This window comes from Elgaria multicarinata, chromosome 4 (assembly GCF_023053635.1).
Source record: "Elgaria multicarinata webbii isolate HBS135686 ecotype San Diego chromosome 4, rElgMul1.1.pri, whole genome shotgun sequence".
Lineage (NCBI taxonomy): Eukaryota > Metazoa > Chordata > Lepidosauria > Squamata > Anguidae > Elgaria > Elgaria multicarinata.
This window is the reverse complement of record NC_086174.1, coordinates 23513136-23528528: the sequence shown is the minus strand read 5'-3', so window position 1 is coordinate 23528528 and position 15393 is coordinate 23513136. Positions and strand designations below refer to the sequence as shown.

At 45.2% G+C, this 15393-nt stretch overlaps 1 protein-coding gene across 1 annotated transcript in view; it reads left to right on the top strand.

The window, feature by feature from the left end:
* Nucleotides 1-15393, top strand: part of TTC7A (tetratricopeptide repeat domain 7A) — a 210114-nt gene that overhangs the window by 129400 nt on the left and 65321 nt on the right. Inside the window, exons 16-18 of the mRNA XM_063123964.1 lie at nt 1706-1822; nt 7553-7650; nt 11365-11499. Coding sequence (XP_062980034.1) covers nt 1706-1822; nt 7553-7650; nt 11365-11499 — 350 coding nt within the window. The remainder of the gene's footprint in view (nt 1-1705; nt 1823-7552; nt 7651-11364; nt 11500-15393) is intronic.

The window sequence follows — 15393 nt, the reverse complement described above, 5'->3', positions numbered from 1 at the left end:
AAATGTAATGTTGAAAGAGGCCCATAAAGCATTTATCATACCTTCCGTTTCTTTGTTCGTATTTCCAACTTCCTATGTGGGTGTTAAAATAAGGTATTGAATTGGTAAACAGTGCAATAAATTATTCTCAACTCTTGAAAGAGAATTGCTGAATATCTTCAAACATTGCATGCTCACCCAACAAAGCTTTCCCAAGGCGAATGTAAACACATTACCATTATAATGAGAGGAAGAGGCCTCCCCATGCATTTGCCTATTTAGGGTATCTTCTCTCTAATTCATTGCTTTTAAATGAGCCAATGGTTTTAATGGCTCAGGACAGGAGTGTATCCATGGGTTCCAATTCAGAGAAAGTTAACAGGCGCTTAAGACCTCTTGCAATCCATGGATTAGAGACACAACATTTCTGGGCATTTTGAAGATGGGGTGTTTGCTGGAATCTGATTTCTTCCGAGTTTATTTCAGCTGTTGGTGGAGTAAGGATTGAAATTGAAATTCTCTTCCCCAGCCCTGATTATGTTTTGGCACCTGTTAAATCTTTACCTGTTTCACCTGGCATTTTGTGGTTTTCAATACTTCGTAGATTTCCTGTTTTTATTGTGACTGTTTTTATTAGGGCTTGTGTTGTTTTAAATTATTGTTTTAATGAATTCTGCACACTGCCCTGTGATGTCATAATGAAGGGCAGTTTATAAACATTTTGGGCAGTGTCCAATGCTGCACTACCACTAATACAAATGACACTACGTTAGTATAAACTATCTCTTGACTTGTACAATACCAACAGCACTTGCTGGCGTGATAAATTCTCCAGGGAAACCTGTCACACCAGCAAGTGTTGTTGGTATTGTTCTAGAAATAGTTTATGCTAGGGCAATGTCATTTATGCTAGTGATAATGTAGCCTTGGAGTCTACCCTTTCAATAAAGTGTTAAAAAAATAAGGAACAGGTGACTTGCCTAGGTGTAGTAGATAGAGGAATGCGGCATCAAGATAATGCCTTTAAGCCTTCCTTACTGTCATCTCTATGGCTCTTTAGCACAACTGTGTACATCCTTCTGGCCATATGTAACCATGCTGAAGTGCAGAGAAACACACACAGAGAGAAATTAGAGTCTATGGGGACAGTTGGAGCTCTGTTCCGAGTTCTAGCCAGCCAGACAGCCAACTAGTCATGCCCTTTCCCAATATACTCTATGGCTTGCCTTTCCCCCCGGGATCGTCCCGGGATCGTCCCTGTACCGCCAAATGACGCACAGGGGATCCCGGGAGCAGGCAGGGACGATCCCTCCATTTTCCTGGGATAATCCTTAGGTGTAGAAAGGGCCTATTTCTTCCTACTGCCCTCCCCGCGTTCTCTGCAACCCTGTGAAAATGGACAGTGAACACTCTGTGGACAATAAGCATGCTTAGTCCTCATTGGGGTGTTTCTTTGGGGGGCTGCAGCCATGGGATTTTTTCTTCTACAAACCTTGGTGGTCCAAGCATGCTGATACCTCTGTCTTGTTTCTCAGAGGCCCTGGTTTGGCTACAATCCTGGCAGCTCTGACCACCTGAAAACTTGGGAGACTTAGATGGACCTAGGGTGACAGTAAACCCATAGGCTTCATCCATCTCTAAACGGAAATGCTACCTATTATAAAAGATTTGCCTCTGAAACCAGTCATTTATTTTATTTTCTCTTTCTTTCTTTTTTATCTTTCAGTTTACTCTTCACCAAAGTGAAGATCGAATTGGTGCATAAAGGACCTGAAGAGGCTTTAGTGACCTGTAGACAAATGTTGCACCAGTGGCAGACGCTGTATAATGCTTCACAGCAGAGGTAGGTTTTTCCTTAAAATGGAATTGCACTATTTATTTATTTATTACATTTTTATACCGCCCAATAGCCGAAGCTCTCTGGGCGGTTCACAAAAATTAAAACCATGAAAAGCATAAAAACAACCCACAATTTAAAAACATGAATACAAAATACAATATAAAAAGCACAACCAGGATTAAAACCACACAGCAAAAATTGATATAGGTTAAAATATAGAATTAAAACAGCAAAGTTTAAATTTATGTTAAATTAAGTGTTAAAATGCTGAGAAAATAAAAAGGTCTTCAGCTGGCGACGAAACGAGTACACTGTAGGCATCAAGCGAACCTCTCTGGGGAGCTCATTCCACAGCCGGGGTGCCACAGCAGAGAAAGCCTTAGTTTCTTTGCAGTGGTGATCCTGTTGTCTGGGCTGTACCACTTCAGATTGCATTGCTGGGACTCTCCCATGGACAAATCAGGGAAAGGATATCAGAGGAAAGGTTAGATTAAACCCTTCTCCCTGATAGGCTAGTTTTCTGAGTATAGTTTTGCCTGAAGGAGCATTCTATCATGTGAGAGCGCCCCCACCCACCCCCAGTCACCATTTAAAGAAATATAGCCTGGAGATATACCCTGGAGAAGACGCTGATGCTAGGGAAAGTGGAAGGCAAAAGGAAGAGGGGCCAACCAAGGGCAAGATGGATGGATGATATTCTGGAGGTGACGGACTCAAACTTGGAGGAGCTTGGGGTGGTGACGGCCGACAGAAAGCTCTGGCGTGGGCTGGTCCATGAAGTCACGAAGAGTCGGAAGCGACTGAACGAATAAACAGCAAGCCACAAATTAGTCAGTGGCCCCGATCGGACACCATGATAATCAACAGTGGGTTAATAGTCAATTCACAGTTGGTTATTTTGTGAGTACTTCCCATACGATCAGAGAAGTACCCAACCATGAATGGATTATAAGCAATTGTGAGTGGGTTATTAATCCATGGTGCGTTGACTAACTCATCCCCAGCCCTCCCTCCCTCCTCCCCTCAGTCCTCCTGCTTGTATCCCATCATCCCTTGCTGCTAAAAATATATATCTTGCCAGCCCTTGCGCTGCAGTAATTCCAATGGGAAAACCCGTGTTTGAGAGTTGCCTGACTGCCATTGGAAAGTTTAAGGCAGGTTCGGGGAATGCATGCAATCAGTTGCTAGGCTGAACTTGGAATAGAGTTCTTCTGGGTCAACTAGAGCAGCAGCCACCATTTTGACCGCTCTTGCCTAGCGACTCTGTAGCTGACAAAAATAACCAACTGAGACTGCCACACGACACTAACCAACAATGATTTAAGTAACACACTCTGCACATTGTTGGTTATTTGTATGGATTATTTTCGCAAAATAACCCACCGTGGAATAAAAAAAAAAATCCTGCCACACGACATAACACAGTCAGTGTGTCCTTGGTGATATACTGAGGGTGGTTTTTTTACTCATTCATTTGTGTTTATTTTTGCCACGCTGACGCTTTAAAATATAAGAAGAGCTACAGTCACCTGAAGTAATCCATTAGTGAGAGCCAATACAAATATTAAAAGGAACACACAGTACAGTGTTCTATGCAACCTTCAGGAGGGACAAGCAGGGATTCCTTGCTAGGATTGTGGTTTATGCCTGCCTAAACATTTCACCAGACTCAAATTCTCACCTGCCTTGGAAGCAGGGGCAATAAGAGGACTACACGAGTCTCATGCTTCTCCCTGATTCTTGCTACCCTGGCTTGCTTTATTTTTTAAAGTTGCTAGCCCTCATAGAGGGACCTAATGATGATTAAAAACATGACAATAAGCACATTTGAATTATATTATGAATTATGTTGCCTGTTGCAAGTAAGGATCTCTTCCAAGGCAAGCCGAGCATTCGCGCTCAGCCTAGCCAGGCAGCCCTTGAGGCACATGGCCCAACTGCCAGCACTGAGCGCGGCCATGTTTCGTAGAACTTTTTGCACATGTTCAGACTCATGCACAAGGCTAGGGGACTATAAAGCTCCTGGTTGCTCTGTTGCCCTTGTAACCACCAGACTGCCACTACAGAGGGAGTGTGGCAGCCTGTTTTTCTCATCAACGAATGCAAACCATCTGCCCCTGCTAAGTCCAGCTAGTTGCCCCGAACGAGTTGTCCTGAACTGGTGGTGGTCACTTATGAATCACCAAAAAGAAAAGACGGGTTTGCATCAAATTTGTGTAGGTGAATTTATATGTATAGATGAAAATTCAGGAATTATTATTACAATTCAAACAAATACTGTAGATCTCACCATAGTGTAGAAGGCTGCGTTGGCAACCCATCTGCCTGCCTGTTCCTCTGGCAATCCAGGTGCTCACTGTTGATGGAGACCGTTCTTGATCTTTTTAACTGGAATTGGGCAGGACAGCCCTTCGGAGGACGCAGCTGAAGGAGCCCTCCAAGTAGAGAACTGTGTTCTCTGTAAAAGAGGACGCAGCTCATGCAACCATCAGTGGCGCCATTGACACTGCTGCTACCACTGGTGGGAAGAGGTAGGAGCCCCAGGAACGAGCGGCTTCCCTAACTGCCATAGGGGCGCCCAAGGCCTGGGGTGGTCTTCAAAGGAGCCATAGAACTTCTCAAGGGGTTGATGCTGGGGAGGAGCAGCATGACCACTAGCAAGCCAGCCACTCTCCAGCAGCCTTCCCATGTTCCAACCAACAACACAACGCTTCCTGGCCCCACAGAAGCCTGGCCAGTGATCTAGGCAGCCAGGGAGGAGAGAGGAGCAGCCCCAGACCCATCGAAACAACCTTAATATAGTGCAGTGGGGAGGAGGAGAAGGCAACTGGGAAGGGAGAGTGAATGAGTCAGGTCCACATTATCCAACTCAGCTCTGCTGCAGCAAGGAGGATCAAAGAATCATAGAATAGTAGAGTTGGAAGGGGCCTACAAGGCCATCGAGTCCAACACCCTGCTCAATGCAGGAATCTGCCCTAAAGCATCCCTGACTGTTGCTTGTCCAGCTACCTCTTGAAGGCCTGTAGGGTGGGAGAGCCCACAACCTCCCTAGGTAACTGGTTCCATTGTCGTACTGCTCTAACAGTCAGGAGATTTTTCCTGATGTCCAACATCTGGCTTCCTGTGACTTGAGCCCATTATTCCGTGTCCTGCACTCTGGGATGTTTAGTCGCACTGTGTTCGGAGTGGAGGAGAGAATGGGCGAGGCTCAGGCTGGCCAGCCCAGCAGTCAGCCGCAGCCAAAGGGTGGGTCTCCTCTTGAGTCTCAAAAGCCTGGAACCGGTCCTGCCTCTAGGTTAAGGGTGGGGAATGTGCTGCCCTCTAGATGTGGCTGGACTCCAACTCCCAACAGCCCCAACCAGTATAACCAATGGCGAAGGATGAGGATGATAATTTATTGCATTGATATCCCACCATTTTTCTTCCAAGGAACCTAAGGTGGCATTTAACAGCTGGAAGGCCACATGTTCCCATCCTGCTCTAGTGATCAAGCAGAGAAGCTGCCCACCACCACAAAAAAAACCATACACAATCTTTTAAGGCCTGAAATGACTAACACAGGTATATGTAGGCAGGCAAGAGAATAAACATTATTGTGAACTAGTATCTTGTCTAAACTTATTTGCAAAACTGCCCTAATGAGAGCAGTGATTTGAGATTAAAGGTCATCTTTGCACATTCTTTGTTTTTAAGGAATGCCCCCCTCCCTAAAAATCCTATGCAAGTTTAAAGAGAAAAAAAGTCATATAACTTCCAGCATTTCCAAGCAAGTAATGCTGGCTGAGGTATGTTGGGAGTGATAGGACTTTTTTCTTTCTCTAAGCATGCATAGGATTGCGCCCTTAGGCATGTAAGGTTGTAGTTCTGCACCCACTGAAATGCTTGTAAATCTTATAGAGGTGAGTAGGATTTACAACCATGTAAGTGGGTCCAGGACTCCTGCCTAAATCTATATATAGGTGCCTGAGTCAGAGACCTGAAATTTGTAGAAACTACTAAGCAGCCAGCATGTGGAGGAGCTATGTTGCCTTATACCACTTGGAAATGAGGAAGAGGCAGTGTCATGTAACCAGCCAAGTCTACAAGAACCAGAGCCTGGGAAATAATAATCGCTGCAACTGAGGCATGTTTGTACAATAGCAGATGCAGAATCCTACAGTTGAAAAGGGACCATCAGTGCCACTCCTGGAAAGCAGGATTGTCCTTTAGTTACTGTCCCATTCCGCAGATCAATGTACAAATTATTGCTGGTAATGGTTATCAGCGAGGGCTAAAACAGCCTTCCCTAACCTGGTGTCCTCCAGATGTGTTGGACTACAACCCCAATCATCCCTTACTGGGGATGTTGGGAGTTGAAATCTGACATATCAGGTTAGGGGAAGCCAGGCTACACTATAGCTGTTGCAAGCTTTAAGACATGCTGGAGCTGATCTGAAGTCACTCCCAAATGTCAGGCAGATCTGTAATGGTACGTCTAGACCAGAACTCTTGCCCAATTCTCCACCACTAACGCACCTGCATACGAATTGACCCCTGGAGAGAAAATAAATCCCCCCCTTTTTTTCCAAGTGAGCTGCAACCAGGTAGTAATGCCAGCAGGACTCATTGCAAGTGAATCTTGCAAAAAGTTAGTTCTGCAACAACCATTCCAGAACCCATGGCCTGCTTTCGGGTTATGTGAGGGTTGTTTAATCCTTGCACAAACCACCCCCGCCCGAGTTTGGACAATACAAGCCATAGTCATGGCTTGAATGTTCAAAATAGCCACTGGCATGCGTGACCTTGGCGAGTGCCATGGGCCACATTATCACAAAAATCATTAGTCCAGAAATTGAGAGCCTGCATGGTGTAGTGGTGGAATGTTGGATTAGAAGTTGGAAGTCACCGGTTCTAGTCCCCACTCAACCATGAAGCTCGCTGGGCAACTGTGGGACAGTGATGGTCTCTCAGCCTAACCTACCTCACAGGTTTGTTGTGAGGAGAAAATGGGTGGGTGGGCAGGGAGAGAACATCTGGTTTTTAACCTGTTGGGTGTTTTATTGTGGTTTTAATTTTTGTGAACCGCCCAGAGAGCTTTGGCTATTGGGCGGTATAAAAATGTAATAAATAAATAAATAAATAAATAAATAAATAAATAAATAAATATTCTGCCTTGAGGTCCTTGAGAGAAAGGCAAGATACAAATGTATTCCTCCTTCTTAGATAAGAACCATATCATTAAACATATCAGTGAGACCTAAAACAACTCCTCGGAAAATAAGTTAATTTTATAAATAAAACAAACAATATCTCAGGGTTTTTAGACCCATGTAAACAAATCTTGATTCCTGATGGTGGTTCTGTGTAGAAACGGGGCCTTCACTCTAGTGCAATGAGGAAAGGAGCAAAGAGACGGGTTTGCAGCAGCAGTAAACCACACCTTGCCGAAACGCGCCAAATTGCTCCGAGTGCCTCTGGCGCCACCGGCACCAGAATCCTGCCTTGCCACTTTGCTTCGTCAAAGCATCTCACATGGTGTTGCTAGTGACACTACCCATTCCCATCCCTACGACGGAAAGCTAGCCCCCACCCCGCAGCATATTTTGACAGCCGCTATCTCATATGCACAGATGTTCAGCTTTCACTGCTGGTGGCAAGTGGATCAGATTGATGCTCATTTTGTTGGCCTGCTATGCCCTGCACTTCCCATAAGCAATCATCTATCACATTGCTTCTGTTGTTCTTCCCTTACAGCGATTCAGAGAAAGAAAGCAGCCTGACAGAGGCCGTGCCAGTCAAGAAGCACAACAGTGTGTATCTTACGCTCCCCGATGCCCACGATACCGACTCGGGTAAGAGAAACAAATCAGATGACTTCTGGTGGCCTAAATCCAGTGTAGGCAATCACATACAGAGGTAGACTTCAAATGATCTGCCCTCCCAGGATGTGCCAAGTGCCTTCTTGGCTGTCGGTTGTTTGTTCCCCACTGTCCTGCAGTGGCTGCAGCGAGTCTCAGTGATAAGGCTGACCACAAGGCCAAGGAATAAATCAAGCCAATGTTCTGGCAGGCAGGTTTCAATTCAAGGGAGTTCAGGCAAAGGCAGAAGTGATCCAGGTAACAGGTCCAGGGTAAAGGCACAGGCAATCAGTCAAAGGCAAAGTAGGAGTTGTCAAATGGGGGTTGGACTCGATGGCCTTATAGGCCCCTTCCAACTCTACTATTCTATGATTTTATGAAAGAGGCAAAAGGTCAAAACACAGTTATGCAGTCCAATATATACACAATCCAGTAGCAGAGTAATGCAAGTATCCAAGATCTGTAACACAGAGGTCCAAACATAAGGCAGGGTCAGAAAACCAGGGGACAAGGCAGGAGAAGGTGGTGAGACCTTGTTTCCAGCAACTACCAAGCTCTGACTGCTGGGTTTTAATCACTAAGCCTCCTGAGTCCACCCAGGGCCAAAACCCTACTCAAGAGGAGTCACTTCCTCCTGAGACCAGCTTTGTAAGTGAGCAATCTTTCTTATAGGAGGCCTACTGGCTTGTTGCTTGAGGCAACAATGCCCCTGGGGGTCAGGAGGTTGCTCAGCAACTGCTCCAGAGTCAGAGTCTCCTCGCCCTGACAGGGAAGGACCTGCAGTGGTCTCCCCCGAAGGCCTAGGCTCCTCCTGGTCTGGTGCCAGTGACTGGTCTAGCGTGCCCCTGGTTTCTGGAAGCTCTGATTCTTCCTTTGAGGAGGATTCCTCTAGTGAAGGCATGACTCTCACTAGTGCACCATGAGGAATAAATTAATTAAAAAAACAAAGGCTCCTGTGAGTCCAAAAGTGCCGAGCCATGAAGGAGTTAGACTGTTGCAACTCTAAATGAGTCACTGCAATGACCTTGCATCCTTCCAGTCTATGGGCCGATCATTCTGTTGCATCTCTGTTTGGAGTATTCACTCACTCCTGATTCCAATGGTATCTGGATCCCAAACCATGTAAGGCTTTAAAGGGTATATTGATTTTTAACGTTCAATATTTTAATCTTTGTAAACCGCCCAGAGAGCTTCGGCTATGGGGTGGTATATTATTATTATTATTATTTATTATTATTATTATTATTATTATTATTATTATTATTTATGCAAGCCTCAGGATTCAGCTTTTCTTGGTGCTAAGAATGCATCTCTCTCTCTCTCTCTCTCTCTCTCTCTCTCTCTCTTTACGATTTTTAAATTTTGTGCTTTTATGGGGGAACCAATGGCTGGACAGGGTGGGTAGAGCCACTGAGGCCTGCAGCCAATGACCTAGAAGGAGTATAAGGGTTTCCAGGTCAGGAAAGGAAATTTGCCTAGGCAACAGTAGAAACCACTGGGCCTTACTCTCATTCTGAGTTCTGCTGTTTTAAATCTGTTATTGTATTTTAAATCTCTGCATTGCTGCTACGTTTTATTCTGGGGCCAATCTACACCAAGCAGGATATAACGCTTTTAAAACAGTATGAAAATGGTATATGTAATGTGTCCTGGGCCTGAACAGTTGTCATAACCCTTATAAACCTTTATAAGCAGTAGTGTAGATCCTTCCCTGGTTTTGCTTTTATATTGTAGTTTTAAACTTTTGCAGTGAAGTGTACACAAGAGGCAGGTACGCAAGAGACGTGCATTTTATGTTGTAGTTTGCAGTTTTGAGTTCTTGTGAACGAACCACCCAGACAGCTTCGGCTGTTGGGAGGTATAGAAATGTAATAAATACATAAATAAAAAGCCATATTGCACATTTAATGCAAGACTTGTTCATAGTCTGTTGACGAAGCCATGTTATCAATCAGGTTTTCATATTTTCCCGAGAATTTTCCTTTCTAGCTTAGGAGAATTCTGCGAGCAGAGTTTCTGCTTGGATGGATGCTAAGTGGACTTAGATTTTAGTGGTGGCCTGTGGCAGGACATAATTCATCTGTGTTTGAACAGTTTCTCATGAATGATCTTTATTTCTGCACCATCACAGTAACGTATTTCCTAAAATCACGTAAATGCTGGGTGCCATTCTCTATCTTTTTATACCAGTCCCTTCTTACTGGGCTCTATGTATGCTGAAGTTCCACTGGAGCACAGAATGTGATACTGGGCATTAAATCCAGCTTCTTAAAAACTGATGAACTGCCTTATACTGAGTCAGACCATTCTGGTTCCTCTTGGCCAGTACTGAGTACCCTGATTCGTGGTTGCTCTCCAGGGTCACAGGCAGAGTTCTCTTTCCCAGTTTTGCTACCTTAATGTAACAACTGGGCCAAGCACCACTACCAAAGCATCTTGGTTATTGATTCAAAGTTTGATGAGAAAGAGTGGGGGAGCAGTAGAGGAATGACCAAGGTTTCAGGAGATAGAGCGGGGACAGAGGAAGCTGTCTAGATGCCAATTAATCAGTTGGTGCAAAGCCAAACAGAAACTTCTCCATCCGTGGGAATACAAGATCTTCTGTGGCAGGAGAAGTTGGGAGTGACAGACGCCAGAAACAGATGTTGGGTCAAGAGGGAGGAGCAACTTCAGGAAGTAAGGTGTTCTACAAGGTTGGCCCATCAAAAGAAGTCCCTAAAACCCTCGCTGAGGGCGGGATTAGAAAAGCAACTCAGGTTTCATACAACAGGCTGACGCCAATATCCTTGCAACTTTCATAGTAATAGTGCACCCATCGAAGGGAACTTCGGGATAGTCTATGTAATATTGTGTAATGCTAGTTAGAGATCTTAGCCTAGGGTACTGGAGGCTGAGGAGGTCTGTAATCTGGAATGCTGTTGATTGGACTGATTCGCATAATTAAGGCTATTTACTAAGAGATTGATTTCTTTGTCTGACTGCAAACACCAGAGGCGGTTTGGCACTCGACCCTTAGGCCTTGCCCTTTGTTTGGAAATGTCGGGGATTGAACCTGAGACCTTCTGTATCCAGAGTAGGTGCTGAGCCCTAGCATATAAATCCTGACTTTAAATAAAAACAAGTTTTTAGTCTATTTCATTGTGAAGTTCGGCTTGAAAGTGTGGGGGCAATGCCTGCTGAAATCTCAAAAGCTGAATGAGGGGCTGTATAAAACTTCTGGTAGTTGGGGAACGGAGCTCCTTGCTTTTACTCCCAACAAGCAAAATCAGCATAAGCTATGCAGAACAGCAAAACAAAATGGAGAAAATATATAAGATGTTATGGAAATGTATAGATGTTTTCATGATATACAGTAGTTATAGAATTCAGAATTCTATTCTAGTACAGAATTTGGAGTTCCTGTGTGCAGAATTTAAATTGCCTTAACACAGAGTACACCCAGCGCTGATCGGATGCTTTTGGAATTCCACCAAACTCATTTTTATTGTCACCACTGATTGGCATGGCAGCAGAGGAACGAACTCACAGTCTTCTGTTAGATAAAGAAGGGTACTATAATTAGAGAGTTCAGCTTGAAAGCTTGCCAACAATTTTGTGCATGTTTCGTTGGTCCTAATAAAGGTATTGCCTGACTGCGGATACTGGAACTTTTCTTACAGACCAGCAAGGCTTACTTTATTTCATTGATGGCGTGTCTGTTTATTTCAGGCTCCCAACGAGCCTCTTCCATCGCAGCTTCACGGCTGGAGCAGGCCATGTCCGAAGTTACTATGCACAGTACTGCCTTGAAGCAAGGGCCTATGCAGCTTTGGAGAACCCTTGAACAGATTTGGTTGCAGGCTGGTAAGTATTTTGTTTATTATTTTAAAATGGTTCCGTGTGTTATGTTTGTGTTTAGGTTCTGACAACCCCCATGGCATAAGATCCATGGTTGTAAAACCAGATCACAGTTTTGCTGTCACTTCACGTTGTGGATTCAGGATTCTGAGCCCTATATCTACCCATACTAGTCATCCATCTCCTAACTCTTAAATAATTCCATGTAATTTCCAATAGGGAAAACAAGTCCTTTGAGGAAAGGCTGAAAGAATGGAGTATGGTTAACCTGGAGAAAAGAAGATGGCAGGCAGTGGGCAGAGGAGAAGTAATAGCATGTGCCAAATGCTTGAACAGCTGCCACATAGAAGAGGGCAAAGACTTATTTACCTACTCTGCATGTAATGGCAGCAAATCATGGGTTAATTAACCCACAATTTCCCAGGTTATGCACACAGTGCATGCTGCTGTTACTTTGCATAATAAATCTCCGATCATTTATTTATTTATTACATTTTTATACTGCCCAATAGCCGAAGCTCTCTGGGCAGTTCACAAAAATTAAAACCATAATAAAACTACCAACATAATAAAACAACCAACATCCCTATTGGAGGTAGTTTCGTGACGTGTGAACCTGGATACTATGGGTTATTCATGGGTTAAATAATTCACAGTTAATTTAGGATTAGTTGTTAGGTTAACTGTAGGTGTCCAGGTTCACACATAACAAAACCTCAGATTAGAGGTTGGTTTTGCAAAGCGGCAGCGCTCATCAGGCACGTCACCCAGCAAATCACGGTTTAATTAACCCACAATTTGCCACCATTATGTGCAAAAGGGCCCATTCTGCACCGCCTCTGATGGCAGGATTAGATCAAATGTGCATTATAAGAGGGGTGATTTCAGCTGAGCACTAGGAGAAACGTCTTGATGGTAATTTATGTATTAATTAAATTTATATCCCACCTTACCACTAAAAATCGTGTTCAGGGCAGCTAACAATAAAAAAAAGGTAAAATAACAAAGTTATAATTAAAACATTAAAAATCATTCAATAAAAACACATCCAGTAAAAACACAAAAACAGCACAGGAACATGAATTTATTTATTTATTTATTTGTATATCCCACCCTTTTACCCAAGGAGCCTAGAGGAGCCAAGAACTCACATGAAAACAACCAAACACATGAATACCATTATAATCATAACTAAAATGACGAGCACACAATGAAATACAATAAAAACCGTCTCTCCCCCCTGCAAGTGGGGATGCTTCAGTGCTTGATTTCCTGAACTGATCACCAGATTGGATTCGGTGGCTTACAATCGTGTCGTCCATCGTCGCCCCCCACTTCATCAATATGATTCTGTGGCTTTTTATTCCAGCATGTGGAACGCTTTTCATTTTTATTTATTATAAAGTGCCTAACATTTTCTAGACGCCGTGCAAAGCTTTAGGTAACAATACAGCCCCTGCCTGCAGGCTTACAGTTTTATAGACATGATACCAGAGGGGGAAAGGTGAAATGGGGACAGTGATTTACCAGGGACCGAATACTAGAAAGTAGGGATCGTCCTTAGTAAATAGATGCATTTGGAGAATATGACATATTTTGCACTCCTTCTATTGAGAATTTCATTGCTAATTGTCTGCTAGCTGGTATTCTTACCCCATAGAACCTTTTTTTAAAAAAATCCTACAGCTCTTGTTTTGTAAGTTGGCATTGATTCCTTGGGCTTGTAACATTGCCTTATTTTAAGTCTTTTCCGCTTGACTGCTGTGCCCCACTCCGCTTGCCATTGCTAGTTGTCTTAACGGAGCCCATCGCTTTACCAAATATGGCCACTCACACAAGACTTGCTCCAGTAATTTGATCTTGGATTGGCTGAGAGCCCTCAGCATGGAACCTTCAAACCCCACCAGGTAGATGAATAACGTTGTTCCGTGGCTGAACTGTCGCATCCTCTGGCATCCTCACTCCAAATCTTCTGCAAAACTGAGCAAGTCATTTCTGTCCCCATAGGAGCAGAAATGTTTCTTTCCTCTTAAAGAAATATTGAAAGGAATACACCAGCAATGTGCAGTGCAGTTAGAATCGAGGGCAGCATTACACAATGAGCTAATGGAAAACATGTGTTCGGTCCGGCTGTGTGTACAGTAAGATCGTGATGTCTACATTTCTTTTCCATCACATAACATTTTAAAGGAGAGGAGGAGGATTATGTACGCCGCCTTGGGTTCCTTGGAGGGAAAAAGGCAGGATATAAATGCAATAAATAATAATAGATAAATATTAAATAAATATATATTTATTAGGGATGTGCACAGACCCCCTGATCCTCTTCGCGCCCGATCCGCCCTGCCTTGATCCGCCTAGGGGCCGCTCTGCTCCGCTACGGAGCTCCGGCTCCGAATCGGAGCTTCGCAGTCGCGGGGAGTGGCGCCAGGTAAGGCCTGCGGACCCGTGGCTGCTTCAACGGAGCCCGAGGCCTCAACACAGGCGGCAGTGGCAGCGGCAGGGCCAGGTAACCCCCCCTCCCTCCTCTCCCTTACCTGCGTCCGTCTGCGGACCCGTGGCTGCTTCAACAGAGCCCGAGGCCTCAACTGGGAAGACCAGGCCGCAGTTGCGGCCTAGTCTTCCTGTTTGAGTCCTCGGGCTCCGTTTAAGCAGCCGCGGGACCGCGGACGGATGGAGGTAAGATCCCCCTCCCCCTTGCCCCCTTACCTGGCTCTGCCGCCGTCGCCGCACGGGTGGTGGCAGCGGCAGGGCCAGGTAAACCACCCCTCCCTCCTCTCCCTTACCTGCGTCCGTCTGCAGACCCGCGGCTGCTTCAACGGAGCCTGAGGCCTCAACCGGGAAGACCAGGCTGCATTTGCAGCCTAGTCTTCCTGTTTGAGTCCTCGGGCTCTGCTGAAGCAGCCGCGGGACCGCGGACGGATGGAGGTAAGATCCCCTTGCCCCCTTACCTGGCTCTGCTGCCGTCGCTACTTGGGCGGCAGCGGTGGCAGGGGCAGGTAAACTCCCCCTCCCTCCTCTCCTTTACCTCCATCCGTCTGCGGACCCGCGGCTGCTTCAATGGAGCCTGAGGCCTCAACCAGGAAGATCCCCTTCCCCCTTACCTGGCTCTGCCGTTATCGCCGCATGGGCAGCAGCGACAGTGGCAGGGCCAAGTAAACCCCCTTACCTCTTTTGCGGAGGTAAGGCGAAGGATCCGCGGATCCGCGAAGCCCCCCGATCCGCTCCTGCTTCTCCAGTCCGAGGAGAAGCGGAGCACATCCCTAATATTTATATATATGTATATTATTTGTGATGGGCAAATTCCTGCAAAACCAGATTTCAGATTTTAATTTTAAAAAAAAACAATGGGTGAAGGGATTCAATGGTGCAGCTAGTGCTTGACTGTGGGGCTGAGGTCTTGGGTCCCCACAGACCTGGTGATCCCAAATGACCATTCAGAGCTTGCAGAGGTTGGGGGCTCTGATTTCGGTGGGGTTGTAAATCCATTGTGGGTTTCAGTTACCAGCCAGAACTATAAAGGAGCTGCCCATGTGGGGAGGCACCAAAAACCTGTGTTGACTGAAGGAGGCAACGCTCCAAGTGCCTGAACCGAAAAGTGCATTGCTGTTTGGGGATTGTGATATCTTTTAGTGAAAGCCCGACGTGTTTCGGGTCCTTGAAACCCTTTCTCAAGGGCACTCTACAACAAAAACAAACAACAACGTGAATAAACACTTATACAACAATCAATGCTCATTAAAATCTTATTTAACATGACTTATTTCACATATCCTTGCCTTCATAACCCAGCTGGTAAAAGAAATGGACGTTTTCAGTAGACACTGAGAAACTCAGTATCATCCACAGGGGGGTTGTGTGTGGAGAATCAGGGTAACAGTACCTACAGAGGACTGGGCC